At 47.8% G+C, this 15,838-nt stretch overlaps 1 protein-coding gene across 2 annotated transcripts in view; it reads right to left on the bottom strand.

Moving 5' to 3' along the window:
• Astn1 (astrotactin 1) overlaps positions 1-15,838 on the bottom strand; it is a 279,960-nt gene that overhangs the window by 139,735 nt on the left and 124,387 nt on the right. Inside the window, exons 3-7 of one of the 2 annotated variants that reach the window (XM_026388461.2) lie at positions 12,384-12,777; positions 10,698-10,844; positions 9,896-10,003; positions 5,008-5,157; positions 3,850-4,041 (exon numbers count right to left, since the gene is read on the bottom strand). In XM_026388461.2, coding sequence (XP_026244246.2) covers positions 3,850-4,041; positions 5,008-5,157; positions 9,896-10,003; positions 10,698-10,844; positions 12,384-12,777 — 991 coding nt within the window. The remainder of the gene's footprint in view (positions 1-3,849; positions 4,042-5,007; positions 5,158-9,895; positions 10,004-10,697; positions 10,845-12,383; positions 12,778-15,838) is intronic. The other variant, XM_026388462.2, reaches the window with a different exon arrangement.

Here is a 15,838-nt window from a genome sequence, read left to right as displayed (position 1 = left end):
TACGTCAGGCAGCCTGAACTTGAAGTCCATCTCAGCTAGTAACTAGCTGACTGATCTTGAGCCAATTAGTCAACATCTCCTGTAAAATGAGGGTAAAATACCATTTGCTTCTATTCTAAGGCTTCAGTTACAAAGGCTAAGCAAAACCCAGGGCTTGACAGGGAGTGAGCGCTCAGTCAACAGGACCTATCCTGATTTTTATGGAAAATCATTTTCCCACACACATTCTCCGCTGGTCCCCACTCCCGACGAGGCAGGATGCGGGGACGATGGACCACGGTGCATTTTCTGATTTGTCATCAGGCTGCACCTAACTTAGGTACACCTGAGTCATCTAATAACCCCATGAGAGGACTCGTCACCAGATCACAACGTGTTATTGGTTGAGATCTGCTGGAAGAGGGTCACAGTGCTCAGCAGGAGATGAGAAATGGCAGGTAAATCCCCAGGGTATACCTGACGATTCTCAGACACCACAGAGTCTTCAGGTGAGAGCATTCGCTTGTGTCCACTCCGTTCCAGGCCCTGGGCTAAGAGCACACAGTCCCTCTCTCCCAGCGAGCATGTTGAAGCACGTAAATGTGGAGGGAGGTGCATGGAGAAGTCAGCAAGTATCCTCCACAGGATCCCAACCCATCTTCAGAGAGTCTGTAAACTGGGCTGGGGGCCTCTAAAGGAGAGGAGCTCGGTTTGCTCCTCTCCACCTTTTCTCTCCTCCTTGGTGTGTGTTTCTCACCGCAGTAAAATATCGCCACAAGCTCAGGGGTTCAAAACCGCATCGGTTATCATCTCACAGTTCTGAGGGCCAGAAGTGTGACGTGGTTTCATGGGGCTGAAGGGTGGGCATCTTCAGGGCTGTGCTCCTTTCTGGAGGCTTAAGAAGAGAATCCGTCCTCTGGCCTTTCCATCTTCCAGAGGCTGCCCACATCCCTTGGTTCATCCCTGGCCCCTCATCCTCAAAGCCTGCAATGACTGGGTCCTTCTACAGCAGATCACTCTCATCTCCCTGGCTGCCTTCCTCTTTCTTTTAAAGACCTTTGTGATTCCACTGGGATGACCCAGATAACCAGGAGAATCTTTCTGTCACCAAGCCAGCTGTCTGGAACCCTCCGGTCCCTGTGCGTCCTCCATCCTCCCCGGCCATGCAACAGAGCACATTCACAGATTCGAGGGATTCCTATGTGGACGTGTTGAGCAGTCCCTTCTTCTGCCTCCTCTGGAGCACTGTGCAGATGATGGGTAAACACAGAGCTCATTGGGGACAGTTGTAGGGCAGATGCCTGAGGGGAGCTCCAGGCACTGGAGGCTGCTCCTTTGCAGCAATGGAGCATCTGTGTTTGTGTGCTTGTTTATGTGCATGTGTGTGCGTGTGTGTGAAAAGTATACAAGTGCTCTTGCACAACCCTATATATCCATATGGGCAGACCCCTCGGCGTGGCTGGGAAAGCACATGTCCCAACACTCTGACATTTCCAAGTAAGCTAGCTGGAAGATTGCAAAAATAGCGTCAACTTGACTAGAAGCCAATTCCCACACTCAGCTCTTTGGAGAAGGCTCTAGGATGGAGTGTGGGAGGCGATAAAGTTTCTTACTGATGAGCGTGTGGGATGACCACATCATCCCATGTGCAGAAAGAAACAGGACGGGGCGGGAATGGAGGGGAGAGTCCAACTGCAGCATTAATGAAAATAAAACTTTGCAGCATCATTTCTCAGCTGTTACCCCGAATGAAGATGTTGCACCCTAGTTCTGCTGTGGGGTTTGTATTCTTATTTTTAGCCTTTCTCCTTGGTTCTCCAGTTGGAAATTCATCAGTCGTCAAATATTCAGGGGAGAGGCTTCCCGAAGTCATCTTTAGTAAGGATCAGAAACGGGACATCTGGAAGGAATGGAGGGTTGAAGGGAGAGCTCAGCTGCCGACAAGCAGCTTCCTGGCACAGGGAACGAACGGCAGTGCTCAGTAATGGCTGTTGCTTAAATGGTTTTGAGTGACAAATATGTTGGGTCTGACATGTCTGGGGAAATTAAGCAACCCTTCCTAATCCCACTTCTGCTCTGATTTCATGATAGATTAAACACAGACTCTCGCTGTAGGGAGCCACAGGACTCTGGGCAAGTCATGGAACTTCTCGAAGAATCCAAATGTTGATGTCAAATAAAGAGGCGGTTTATATCTGAGATCCCTAAAAACACACGACACCGAAGCCCTTCTTTCCACGTGCAGTTGTGGGTGCTTCCTCTTCTTTGAAACCCAAGTGGAAGCATCCAAGGTTCTCTGGAGATCATGCTTCTCTCAGAAGTGAGTTTAACAGCTAAGATTGTCCCAAATCCTCCTAATCCAAACCAGCTGGAGAGTGCGGGTACCAGAGCCTGGCTCAGTTGCATGGAGAGGCTCCACCTCGAGATGAGCTCTTTTTAATTTCTTCTGAGCACACTAGCTTTGGGCATGGTGCACAGCCCATCTGTTTGGTTTGGTGTTTGCCTGACAGCGTGGGCAGAGCAGCAAGTAAGCAGTCTTAGACATCAGATGTTTGAAATGCTGTACTTTCTCTTCCATATGGGGGCCTAGAATCTCTGCGATGGGCCCACATTAAATAACTCTAAAATCTAAGAACATGAACTTCAGATGTCTCAGTTACCTGCTGCTCTTCCAAAGAGATGTAGCATTGGATTACAATAGAAATGAGGGTTAGGTACCTTAGACTCAATCATCAGTGAGAGTCTTTCACCTGGGTACCTGAAGAAGGTGCATCTGCATGTGTGGGTCCATGTGTGTGATGTGGGGGCTGCATCATCTGGTGGGTGTATAAATAGTTTGACCCTGCCCCCGACAACCCCATCGCTTTTCTTTGCTTAAAGGTATCATAATACTTCTTTGAGAAAGATCAATCCTGGTACTCAGGGTACTAGAAACAGGTCTTGGTAAAGACGACTGCAGATGAACCCCCTTCCACAGTGAAAGTACAGAGCAATCGGGAATCAGAGGTCTGTGCTCCTGGACGCACTGGAGCTCAGGGTAACGTGGCTGTCCCTGCTCATGCCACGTGGGCATGCAGGCCCTCACACAGAGATGCCCCAGTCCCATCTGATGGTATGGCAGAATTAGAGATGCTCGTAATCTTTTCCAGGAATCCCTCTCTAACATTTATCCAAAGAAGACAATTTGCCATGTGCCCCGCATTTATGTGGAAAGATGTTCATTTTAATAGTATTTATAAAAATTAAAAATTTAGAGCATCCTAAATGTCAAATAATAGGGAACTATTTAAATGAGCTATGATATAGACAGACAAAGGATACCAAATGGCCATTAAAATGATACTATTCAGGATTATTTCATATTCTGGAAAACTCTCATGATGGAACATTAAGTGAAGAAAAGCAAAAACTCCCCTAGATTTAGTATGCTTCTAGGAAGCCTCAAAGAAAAAAAAATCTATGAGAGGAGGGATTGGAAGGGAAGACATGAACATTTCAAAAGTGATTTATCGAAGAGATAGAAATATAGTTGACTATCATTTAGTTCTCTAAGAAAATTTTCCAAATTTTCTATAATAAACATGCATTAATTTTCTATCTCGATGTATTTGTCCCCAGCAGCTGAGTGCCACTGACTGCAGGACAGAGTATGGAGTTCATCCTAAACTGGTCTTTCTGGAGTGGGGCTACAGTGAGGATCCTGCCAAGGCTTTGGCAAGGTGACCGCACAGCTTGATGTTCAGTGGCCCCAAGACATGCTGGCAGCTGGTATGGTCCAGGCTCGGGATGACAATGGGACACTGGAGTTGGGAGTCAGGGTCTGAGTTTCGAGGGAAGGACTGCAAAAGACACAATCTCTCTGACAGTTACCCGCTGCCCGGTGCTCCTGCCTACCAGTTTCGGGGTCACATTGATGTTCACAGGGGTCCAGGAGCCGCCGGGCACAGAGGTCCATGGCCCAGGGCCCACTGGAGTTCTGCTGAGAGAAGAGCACCACTTGGGCAGGGTTCAACCAATCACTGGCATCCAGCTGGCTGCCCTCCAGCAGGATGAAGCGGCTCCCTGCAGGGAGACAGAGAGGAAGCGCATCTTAGGTGCACATACAATACACCCTCAGTCACTGAGGCAGAGTGAGCCCCAGTGGCCCAAGATCATTCCTCCCACCACTCCTAGCCCAGAGCAAGGGAGCAGCAGATGGACTGGCCGTCACGTGGACTGGTGTGAGGCCAGGGACATTCGGCCTTGAAGCCATATCCCCCCACCCCAGTATCTTGCCCTATCCCATCTTGCCAGAGTGTTCCTAAGTGATAAGGGACGAGCAGCTCTGTGCTGGCCATGGCATGGCTCCATCAGACCCAGCCATAGGCACTGGCACTGGTCCAAGGAAAAGGGACCCGCTGCCTGTCTTCACGTGCCATGAAATAGCAGGCCCTCTGACACTGCGAGCAGTCCCCACCTGTTTCCAGCCTTACAGCAACCGCGAGAGCAGACATTAACAAGTCAATTAGGTGCTGTGGGCTTAAATGACTCAGGGACTCTCAGAACCTGTATTACTCCCTCATTATATTGGGGTCCCCCTGGATGGAAGTAAATTATTGCTTCCGAGTTCTCGGCTTATAGCAAGTTACGGCAATTAGGAATTTCTCACCTGGGCAAAGCAAACCCAAGCATGGCTAATCCTTAAACACCTCTAGTACTCTACTGAGCTTTCCCAAAGGCTGAGAGAGTCCTGATGTCTGCCTACCTGTAGCCACGGTAGCTCTGCATCTCTCTACAAAGACAGAGGCTTATTTAAAAACAACAGAAAGACGGTGGGTATGAGAAGTGCTCTTCTCAGTTTGTTTTTCAACTTGCTGTCCTAGTTCATCTGTGGGCAATCCCATCTTGTCCTACATCTTCCTGTTCGGGTTTACTGCCCCCCACATCTGCAGGAATAGGGAACAGTGGCCCTTGGCTTCTCTTTCCTCTCCCAACGGAAAACCTTCCTCTCGGGGGCAGGAGGTCACCTTCACGGCAGAATGAGCTCACCATCAGCAATCAGGTGCTCGGGAACATGCAGCGTGATTTTGACAACGAGAGGGCAGCTGACGTGAGAGGAGCACACGAGGCTGATGACACAGCTGGTGATACTGATCAGGGTCAAGGTGGTCTTGTTCACAGGACTCCGGGGAGAACCCACTAAAAGGGAGACAAAAAGAAAACACGGTGGTAAAAATCTTGGCATTGAAAGTCCAACTTGGCTTTTTGTGGTCCCACGTGGGAAACAGGGGAGGAAGTTGGCAAACATAATCTGCAGCAGGTGAGAAATGTCCCCAGCTGCCTGACCTCAGTAAACTCCATTCTCAGAAACATCGTGTGTCATCAGGGCAGGAGGCAAGTCGGCCAACTGGTGGCCCTCAGGGTCAACTGTGGCAAGCTGGTGGCAAATCCTTTGCACTTTGCCTGGGCCAGGTCCACAAGAGAAGTCCTAACTGGGGCATCTCTTCTTCTACTTGCCTGGCTGAGCTCCAAGTTCTTGCCCAAGGAGGCAGCCATGAGCTCAGCCCACCTTGCACTTCCGTCGCTGTCCACAGAGGGCACTCTAGAAGAGGCCCAAACTCCATGGTGCAAAGGGAAGGGCTTCCTGGGCTGGAAGAGCTTGTGCTTTCTCTATGGGTGACCCTTACTACCAGGTGACTTACTATTCCATGCCTGGACTGAGGAAAACAGGGCAACTTTGCTCCGGAGGAGTGGATGATGTCACACAAGAAAGCTCCCCACATTCCTGCAATCATTGGAGGGGATGGTCATTGCAGGGGAAGAAGAAGCACTCCTGGGTGTCACACTCCTGGGACTGGGAAGGAGGGGGTTCGTTTTTGTTTATTTTGTGGTTTGGTTTTTTTTTTTTAATATTTTTAATTTTGGTTGGGAGGTGGAAAGAATAGAATGGAAGTGAGCCGAGGAGGTATTTTTTATGTGGGGGGCAGAATAGATGTGAGCAAGTTGACAAAACATATAGATCCTTTGGAATTTTCTTCTGTTCTATGTTGATAATTTCTTATTAATAGCAATAAAGCACATCCTTTATGGTAGACACTCTGCTGGGTTTCACACACATGATTTTATTTTTAATATCTGCTTCCTTACCATACACCTAGAAGTCTGCACAGTAATGACCTACTTAATAGAGAAGGGGAGCAAGTCTCTAAGAGATGGGCCCCATCACAACACTTAGGAAGTGGTGATTGCCAGGGCTGCACATGGTTCGTATCACTGAATGATGGCCAGGTAAATACTATGAGGCAACTCCCACTGCGGAACAGAGAGTCAGAGAGGCTTCAGGGCAAGTCCAGGGCTGAGCATCTATAAAGGCGCGGAGCTGGGATCAAAGCACAGACCCAGCCGAGGCTCCAGCCCACAGGAGTGATGTGCTGTTCCTTCTTGGGCTAGGAGGAGAGCTATGAGGGCAGCAGGAAGCCTCTGGTCCCTGTGTCCCTGCTAGTTGGAGGTATCCTATTCATGCTGGTATCCTTCCAGAACGGAGTTCATCTCCCCACCCTTACAGATCTCCAGCCCAGCCCAGCTTCAGCAGTCGATCCACATCCAGAACATCCCTCGGCGATAAAACGAGGCATGTCCACACCTGGACTTGCCACCATGTCTCAAGCCCTGTCTGCTCTCACTTCCATTGCCCAGCAAATGGCTGTCAAATCAGCTTGATCTCACAATTCTGAAAAGCCCATCATTTCTAACTCTTCTCTCTTGAGCTCAAGCCACCCTCCCGCCAACCATGCTATTAAATATTTCAATTTTCATTTTTGGGTCCCAAATTTCCCTCACGTCCATTCTCTTCATCTCTTCCTACCCCTGCCATCTGTACCAGCATCATGGCAGTAGCCATCCACCTGTCTCTTGCCCACCCCACCTAATGACCACATTGTCCCCAGAAGGATCCTTCACTAAGCAGAGCTGAGCAGGGCAGCCCTCTGTAAATGCGCCCAGTGATTCCAGCTGCAAGGGCAGGCCCAAGCCCCTCCGAGTCCAGGCCACGTTCTTCCTGGCCTCTGCTGACCTTCCAGCTTTCTTTCCTAAGCAACTGTACTCAAAGTGTAATTCTAATAAACTATCTGCTGCTCTCAGTCTAGAACATCATCCTTTATGTCTCAGTAACTTTACACATATTATTTCCTCCTCCACAGAAGGCCATTTTGTCACCTTGTCATCCCAGTACACACCTACTCTTCAAGTCTCAGCTCAAACAATATCACTCTGTAAACACTTCCCTGAATCCTTCAAGAACAGATTCTCACTCCTTGTTCATCCAGCCCTGGGTGCACCCTGCTGTTACAGCTCTTATCGCGCAGTGTGGCAGTGTCCTCACTGTTTACAGGCACTTGCCATTGCTCTCTGTGACTGCGATAACTTGCTGACATTCTCCACTCACTCCTGTGTCTGCCCCATCAAGTCAGAATCCGGCATCCCTACCTGGCTTCCTTATTTGCCCACAGAAGCAAGTGCCAACCCAGTCATGTGATGTGTGTGCACGGTTCTTTGGTAGCTAATTTGTTCTCTAGCCTCATCACTACCACCCCAGCAGGTTTATGTTTACATCCTACCTAGGGCTACCACATTGAATTTTATTTCCTTGGAAAAACCATCTTCTCTTGTGCCTTCGAGGATCTTCATGTGCTGTCCTCCTCTTCTGAAATGTTCTTACTCTGTACTCTTCTGTTTTAGGAAGTCCAACCCAATTTATATATCCCCGTTCTAATTATTTCCTTCTTGGTTGCCTCCAACTGCTGCCAGGCAGGATTAACTATTCTCTCTTCTAAGTACTCATTTTGCTTTATTTATACCATTAAATGGAACCTTATCATTGTGCCATGTTTTCATGTTTCTACCACCTATCATAAAGCCTGACCCATAGCAGGTAGGTTTATAAAATGTTTTTGCTGGTCTGATTGATGTTTCCAGTCCAATTAAACAAGCACTTACAAGCATGCATTAAAAGCAGAATCCTTTACTAGACACTTCCAGAAAATAATTAGGCGTGTTCCACCCCTAAGATGCTTACAGTCTAGTTAACAGCAATAGATGGTTGATGCACTAAGGAGAGTTTGACATTAAAAAGAAAGAATTTTATGCTGCTAAGGAGTGTATTCTAAATCATCATCATGGATTTTCGTAAATAAGATTTTATGAAAGAAGGACACACCGTTTGGATGTGGTGGCCTAGATTGGACAGGCTCAGGTTGAGTACCTGCTCTATAAATACACAATGAGGAACAAGGAAGAGGGTGACGCCGTCATCCATTCTCAACTCAGAGAAACTGAGGCTTGATTTGGGAGCTAAGCTGCCCAAACCCCATTCATATATTCAGGAAAATGGTGAGAAACTTAATGCTAATGGTGTGAAGCCTATAGAAGCCAGAATTTAGAATTAAAAGCTTCTTCCCGTCTCTGGAAAGAATGCCCCCTGCATGGAGAGATTGAAGTGGAAGAAGGACTGAGCCCAAACATACGTCTTCTGGGGGTGTTGGTTAAATACTGTTTGGGAAAATGCTCATGAGCATAGCACAAAGTGATGTCACTCATCCTTCCTTACATCTCAAGAGGAGTTTGTCCAAGGTTTTAAGATGGGGCACCACAGAAACCTGAGGTTGCACAATGGAGAGATGGAACAGCAGCAATAGGGATTTCACAGTGCTTTAGCAGCTGCCCCAAACCCCACCCTTTAATATAGTTCAATCCTGACAGTGGCCCAATATGTGAGGTATTGTCAACCCACTCCGACCCTCAGAGAAGCTGGCGCCCTTCTCCAGCATCACACAGCAAGTGAAGCAGGACGCTCACTAGTGTTTGAGCACACAGCTCCCTCGGAGATGGTGGTGACACCAGCCAAGTCACAGACAGTGGCAGCTGCAGCTGCAGCAGTCACATCTCGAAGCGCTAAACAGCAGTGCCGAGTGGCTGCTTAGAAGGACAGCTCTGTCACTGCCAATGACAAAGAATTTGCCACCTAAATTCTGCCAGGAGGGAAGAGAGGCCTAAACCTAGACTATGATAGAGCCTACTGGGTCGGGAATTAAAGGTCAAAGAAAATCACACATTTTTCAGGCTGTAGGATTCTTCAGCTACTCTACCCCCAACCCCTGCCTAGCTCAATCCCCTGGCTAATAGGGCTGAGCAAACTAGGTGCAGGACTGCTGTGGTTTGGATATGGAGTGCCCCTGAGAGATCATGTATTAGCTAATGCCGGGATGTTCAGAGGTGAGAGGATGAGATCTGTAGGAGCTATATCCGGATCTGTGGGTTAATCCACTTGATGCACTGGGTGGTAACAGTTGGGGTGTGGCTGGAGGAGGTGGGTCCCTGGGGGATGTGCCCTTAGGGTTCATATTCTGTCCCTGGACCCTTTCCCCCGCCTCCCTAATGAATGCCATGAGCCGTCAGTGCTCTGCCACACCCTTTGGTCCTCAGCCTCACCTCTGACTCAGAGCAAGGGAGCTGACCAACTGTGGACAGAATCCTGCGAAACTGTGAGCCCCAAATAAACTTTTCCTCCTCTGAGCTGTTCTTGTCAGGGATTTGGTCACAGCAACGAGAAGCTAACGCGGGGACTATGCATATTTTCCACATATAACACAATTTATCAACTTTATTTCTTTCCTCTGAACACCCAAATATGACTCCTGAGGCTTCCAGAAGGAATTGAGAGTCTTCTGACCAAGAAATAGCCTTTCAAACAACTTGGAAACTTGTTTGAGAGTGCCATTATCTGGGAGAGATGATTCTCTGAAAATTTCCACTCTAGGCTCTTCTTTCTTCCTCAGAAGGAAACACCAGGCCTGGTCCCAGAATTCTTGCTGCATTGACTGGCTTGGCCCCACCTTCCCTCTGCCTGCACCTGCACCGCCCCCCCTCCCATCCCTCCTACCTCGACTGCGCCTCCGGCTGCGAGAGGGATCCGTGTAAAAGGTCAGCTGAGGGTCGTTTTCTGCCTCTGTGCCAGAATCCCCTTCAGGGTTCAAGAAGGCGGAACCGGCTGAAATGAAGCACAGGCAAGACAACATTTTCAGTTTTTCCTTTCTGACACCACGTCACTGGGGAAGTTCAACAGAAAAATCGATGAATCTGAGAGCAAGTTGACTGGCAATCTGGAAGAAGCAGCCAGGGACAGGGGCTTCCTGATATCCACGACTGTGAAGATGTGGAAAAGTAGTCCTCACTGGAGTCCTGCACCCCAGAAAGAGGCAAAGGGTTTTTAGTTCTTCCTTAAAATGGAATTCTGCTCTATCTTCTCTTTTATAACTTCATTTTTTTCTCATTAAATAAAGAGTGGGCAACTTTCCATATGAACAAATATAGATCTTTATTATCATTTAAAATGACAGTACAGGAAGCTACTGGTCAGGAGACAGATGTGCCAGGTGGTTAACCAATTCCCTGTTGATGGACATTTAAGCTCCTTTTGATTTCTCCCTTGGCCTCTCTTTTACATACCTCTTTGCACCCTCATCCAATTGCTTCCTAAGCATAGGTTCCTATTGTGGAAACACTTGGTCTAAGGTTTGCATATTAATCTTTTTTGGGGAAAGTGACACTTAGCTGACTTTTAGAAGGCTGAGCCAGGGCACATGCACTCAGTCACACATGAGATGAGGGTGAAGAGTATCCACAGCCCCGCTCTGCCCACGTGCAGCCAGCTGCCTGCAAGCCCCAGCTCCAGGTGTGGATACCTCTTGCTTTGTTGTTGATCCGCTTTCTCTGGCTACTGGACGTGTGAGAGAGCAGGGTGGCCTGCTGGTGGTTGGAGTCCACGGGGCTCGTGGCAATGATGTTATCTTTGTACTTGTTCATCAGCGACAGCTTGGCATTGTCACTTCCTGTATAGAGAAAAGTCGAGGCAAAAATGTTAGCGACCTGAAGAGCATGAGAGCAAGCAAATCTGCATGAACCAAGTAGATGAGGTTTCACAGAAATGAAATAAGGAACTGCAAAATGAGAGACTGGCAGAAACTAAAATTCTCCTCTTTGATTTCTAGGGGCTACGGAATTGGGAGGAGTGAAGTAAGAGGATTACAACTGAAAATCCAATTCAACTAATTCCGTATTGATAAGTTCACCGCTTGTCACCCTTTGGTTACAAACTGACTGCAGGGACAGTACAGAATTGCCAAATAATTTGAATTTGTGTGCTTTCGGGAAGAACGTGCCCTATCTTTTTTATCACAGTCTATACCATTCTCTATTTTTTCTGACCTCCAGATCCTGTTGTGTGATCTGTCCGCCCCCTAAAGGCACCTGAGTTTGTAACCCTGAGTACCATAATGGCTACTTGGTGGCCTCAGCATTATGCTAGATGCTGTGGGGAATAATAAGAGATGCTGAGGACACCCCCCTCCCCGATCTCAAAGAGTTCTCAGACTTCAAATCTCATAAGAAATGGTTATTTTCAGGGTTGGAGATGTAGCTCAGTGGTAAAGCCCTTGTACAAAGTCCTGGGTTTGACCCAATACCACAAAAATTAAAAAAATATAAATGGAAATGCTTGTTAATGTAGAATTACCTCTAGATAACAAGCAGAATTTCCATTTTCCTCTATCTGATTTCACTTTCAATCCCCACGGAAAGAAAGATTCTGTATCATAAGCAGCATGCAGCATCAAATATGTCTTTCACGAAGATAACTGGGCAGTGCCTTGAACGATCACTGTCAAGCCTTTATCTATGGGGATGTGCTTATTCATAGCATTGTGAGAGAGAGACGGGGGGCTACTGTAAAAAATAGTCCTTCTCTCTCTGCATTTTCATTTTTGACCCTGATCTTATATTGGATTAAGTCTAAGTCCCACCAGTGTCTCTGTACGTACACAAAGCATCTGAGGTCTGATACCTTGACTACATTCCTTCATTTTCTTTGAAAAAAATACATCCTCTGTAGAGACCACAGAAGCATGGACAAGATAATACAACTAAACCACCCCAGGCCAAGTCTTGGGGGTCAGAAAAGAGAACAGATAGCACTGTCCCTTCCACTGTATTGGAGAATTAAATTATCTATGCACATATATGATATTCGAAAAAATTCAAAACGTGTTGGTTTTCCTTACAATTACCTTACTTCCCAGAGGGTTGCTCATTACACACTGAACAGGCACTAACTCGTTCCTCTGTTGGATGCAAAGGTACCTCTGCTTCCAGTGCAAGGAGGAAGTGGAAGGGGTCCAATTTACACTGCTCTTCTGATTTTCCAGATTAGAAAATAGCTGCGGACATCTCAGGAAACAGACTATTTCTGCCCCGGGAAGGGGCATTGGCACATTCCACCTTGTAACACAAGCAGCTGTTGCCAAACAGCTGTTCCTACCCACTCTGGGGCTCCCTAAGACCGAGGACCACACAGCGCCTGCGCTCACCCCCACCTGGTGTGAGGTCCATCCCTGTCTTCTCATTGCAGCCCTGCAGGGAGTCCAGGGTGCGTGTGACCTGGCTGGCGAAGTCCTCCCCTCCGTTCATGCACTCCCTCTGCAGGTGGTGGCGCAGGTCTGTGATGTCGTACTCATAGCCATCCAGGATGGGTGTCTCCCGGATGCTCAGCGTGCCGCTGGAGTTGTGGCCCTGCACGCGGGCATTGCGCAGACTCTCCCGCCCGTGGCCCCCGATCAGCACCGAGGGGATGTAGTGGATCTCGTTGGCCGCCTCCGCGCTGGCACTCTTCTGCGGCTGGGGGACCCGGCGGCGTTTGCACCAGCGCCTCCGGGTGTACAGGATCATCACCAGACACAAGATGGACAGCAGCAGAGCGATCATGCCTCCCTGGGAAGAGAGGACAAGGCATGGATGCGGGAAGACGGGTGGGCTCTCTCCACTAAGAGCCCTTGCTCCTTCAGCTATAGGCATTCATCACTCACTCGCTGGCACTTTCAGCATCACTCAGCAACAAAAGGACAGTCTGCTGTGACCAGTGGCCAACATGAGAGGAATGGAGCTGTTGTGGCCAGTGTATCATTTCAAGGGATCCGGTTGCTTTTGGCTTAGCAAACAATTAGAAGAAGAAGAAAAAAAAAAGTCTTTGGAGCTGTGTGTGTGAGAGGTTCTAGCAGCAGAAGGTGAGAGGGAGATTTTTTTCCTTAAGGCCAATCTGCAATATGTATACCTGGTTTAAGGCCCTTTTTATTTTAGCAGTATGGGGTGGTATCTAGTTTCCTGTCTCATATTGAACAATCCATCCCAGGTGGGTTCTAACTCTGGATCCACAGATCAATGAGCCCTATAAATCCTAAACCTCAGCTTCCTCATCAGTAGTGTGGAGGAGATGCCACTTCACCACCCAGGGTGGTTGCAAGAATTAGGTTAGGTAACTATGCAAAGTGCCTGACACAATACATCACAAACAATCAAGGCTGTTCTCAGCATCACCTGAAATGTCTCGGCCTGAATGACTGGCCCAGCAGGGAAAACCGCTGGTGAGTCCAGAAAGAAATTTACATCCATCAGGAACTTGCTGCCAGCGTGGGGAGAAATCACACCATCTGAATGTGACTTTTGGACAACTTCTTTTGACTAATTACACTGTCCTGAGTGATGCTCCCCATTCCTGCCTGACCCTGCTAAGGGAAGGGACTGAGACCCACATCCTGGAGTCGGGCTGGCAGAGGACTTTCCTTCTGAGCCTGTTGGTGCTCAAAGGTCACCACCTTGGAAGCCATTCCTTACAAGTAGGTATGTCACGCAGTTGTCTGTCAGAGGCAAAGACATAGTACTCAGTGAGATTGAGCACCTTGCCTTGACATCCACCTGGGGCAGGTTCGAGGAGGGCCTTCCAGGCCTGTTCTTGCACAGAGCACGGCAGGTGTAAATCTTCCTGTGCACAATCTGTATTCACCCCCTTTGTGTTGGTCAATATCCCTTCAAACCTATTTCATTAGACCAGGGTGTGCCAAATGGTTCTCCTCTCAACCTTGGGTTTCAATCACTGCCACCCTGTTGTGCAGGGTAGAGATGAAAATCCCCTATTAATTCCCAGAGGCCCACCCACACAAGGATGGGTCAGGAGTACTCCCCCAAACACATTAAAGGAGGCCTTTCCAGTCTTATAATAATTATATTTTGGATTTATAAAGTTCCTTTCCCAGTAAATCTTCCTGTTTAACCTCTCTCTCCTATCATCACTGTGAGCAAAGGGACACACACACACACACAGAGCCACTTTCAAACAGGCTTCACAGAGGAGCAGAGACTCAAGCCAACAGAGTCAGCTGCTGAGAGACAGGCCATATCAGGTGGCTTGTTGGGGCAGATACGACCTCCTATTTTTCAAATCTGTCTTTTATCTGGAGGCTCTTTCCTCCTGGTGCACTCTCTCATGCAAATACAGAAAAAGAGGAAATAGGTTCAGCTAAATTGGGTGGCAGTGCAAAGACAAGTACTGAGGTCCACGCTAACTGCCACCTGTCCTGCCATCCATCCTGGACTCCCTGCAGACATACAGAGCACCCTGGGTCCCTGCAGAACCCTGACTTAAAGACACAGCACCTCAGTGCTGCCTAACCAAGCCCTGCACAATCCAGTGACCATGACCAGTGGTTTTCAGCAGAACCTTTATCTCAGAATCAGATCCACTTTCCTTTCCCTCACCCTAAATTGAAACTGTGACAATAGGTAATTAAGCCACCAGGAAAGAATAACTTCCCAGCTGAAAGAAGTTGTCAGACATTAAATTAGGCTACTGAAAACCAGAGGTAATTTTATTCTCTAAAGAGCTATAAGGGCAGCATAAACATCAATCTCCAAGGAATGGCTTAAACACCACGTTTCTGGTTCACATAGGGGTTCAGGGAACCCCTTGTACTCTTCCTGTCGACAAGCTCCTTTCAGAGGTCACAACAAAGTTATGATGGGATCCAGGCCAGAGCTTCTTTCCTACTAAAACACAATAATGAAACAAGAATACCTGTCTGTAACTGGGCACTTCCTATGTATCAGATATTTGTCCAAAATGCTCTGCACTTTCCATCTCTAAGAGGTAGTATCAATTTTCCCCATTTTCCATTTGAAAAGGCTGAGGCAAAGAGGTGAAATAATTTGCCCGAGGTCACACAGCAAATGGCTAGTGGGTCTGGAAAGGAGCACAGTGACTCATTTCGGAGCCTACATTCTTAACCACTAGGTGCAGTTGCGCTGAATGGACTCTGTTGGCAGGAATCCTGTCCATCATGACATTTACTTCAAAAACCAGAAGAGGAGGGATTAGGAGAGAGTGGATGATTTCACCCCTTCTATCCTCTCTCAAAGGAAAAAGAGAAACTAGTCAAAATGCACACTGGGTCAAAAGGGAGTCCATCATAAACAGAGGGCCTTCTACGGAGCACTCACTAAGTATCCAAATCCAAGGCCAGTTTAAAAAGGACTCTGGCATCTCATATTCTCCACACTAGAGCAAGACGAAGTGCATCACACATCACTACATGCCTAGAAGACACTATTAGGCCCTCAATTTAGCTGAATTTCGACCAAGAAATGCATGCACTCTTCAGCTAAGATACCCTCTGAAAATCCTTTTCTGAGGCAGAAACCAAGGCTCAGAGAAACCCCAGCTAGATGGTGTGGAAGCCGTGCTCACCGGCCTCCCTCACCACTCTGCCATATTGTTAGGGTCGTCACATTTCCCTTTACCACGAGTGGAGCTCAGATACTCAGTTAAAATGTCTACGGTTTACTGTTGAAAAAAATCCTAAGTAATAGGAAGCTGGAATAATACAGAGTTGGTTCAGCAAAGTGGTTGCATTTAGGTTCTCTAATCTTGCTTTAGTGAAATGTGTCCTCTGCTGAGAGCCCAGGACTCCTGACCACCAGCTACCAGTAAGGAGCTCTAGCC

Source organism: Urocitellus parryii, chromosome 9, assembly GCF_045843805.1.
Source record: "Urocitellus parryii isolate mUroPar1 chromosome 9, mUroPar1.hap1, whole genome shotgun sequence".
In the NCBI taxonomy this organism is placed as follows: Eukaryota; Metazoa; Chordata; class Mammalia; order Rodentia; family Sciuridae; genus Urocitellus; species Urocitellus parryii.
Note: the sequence above shows the minus strand (reverse complement) of the source record. Positions and strands in the feature narration are given on the sequence as shown.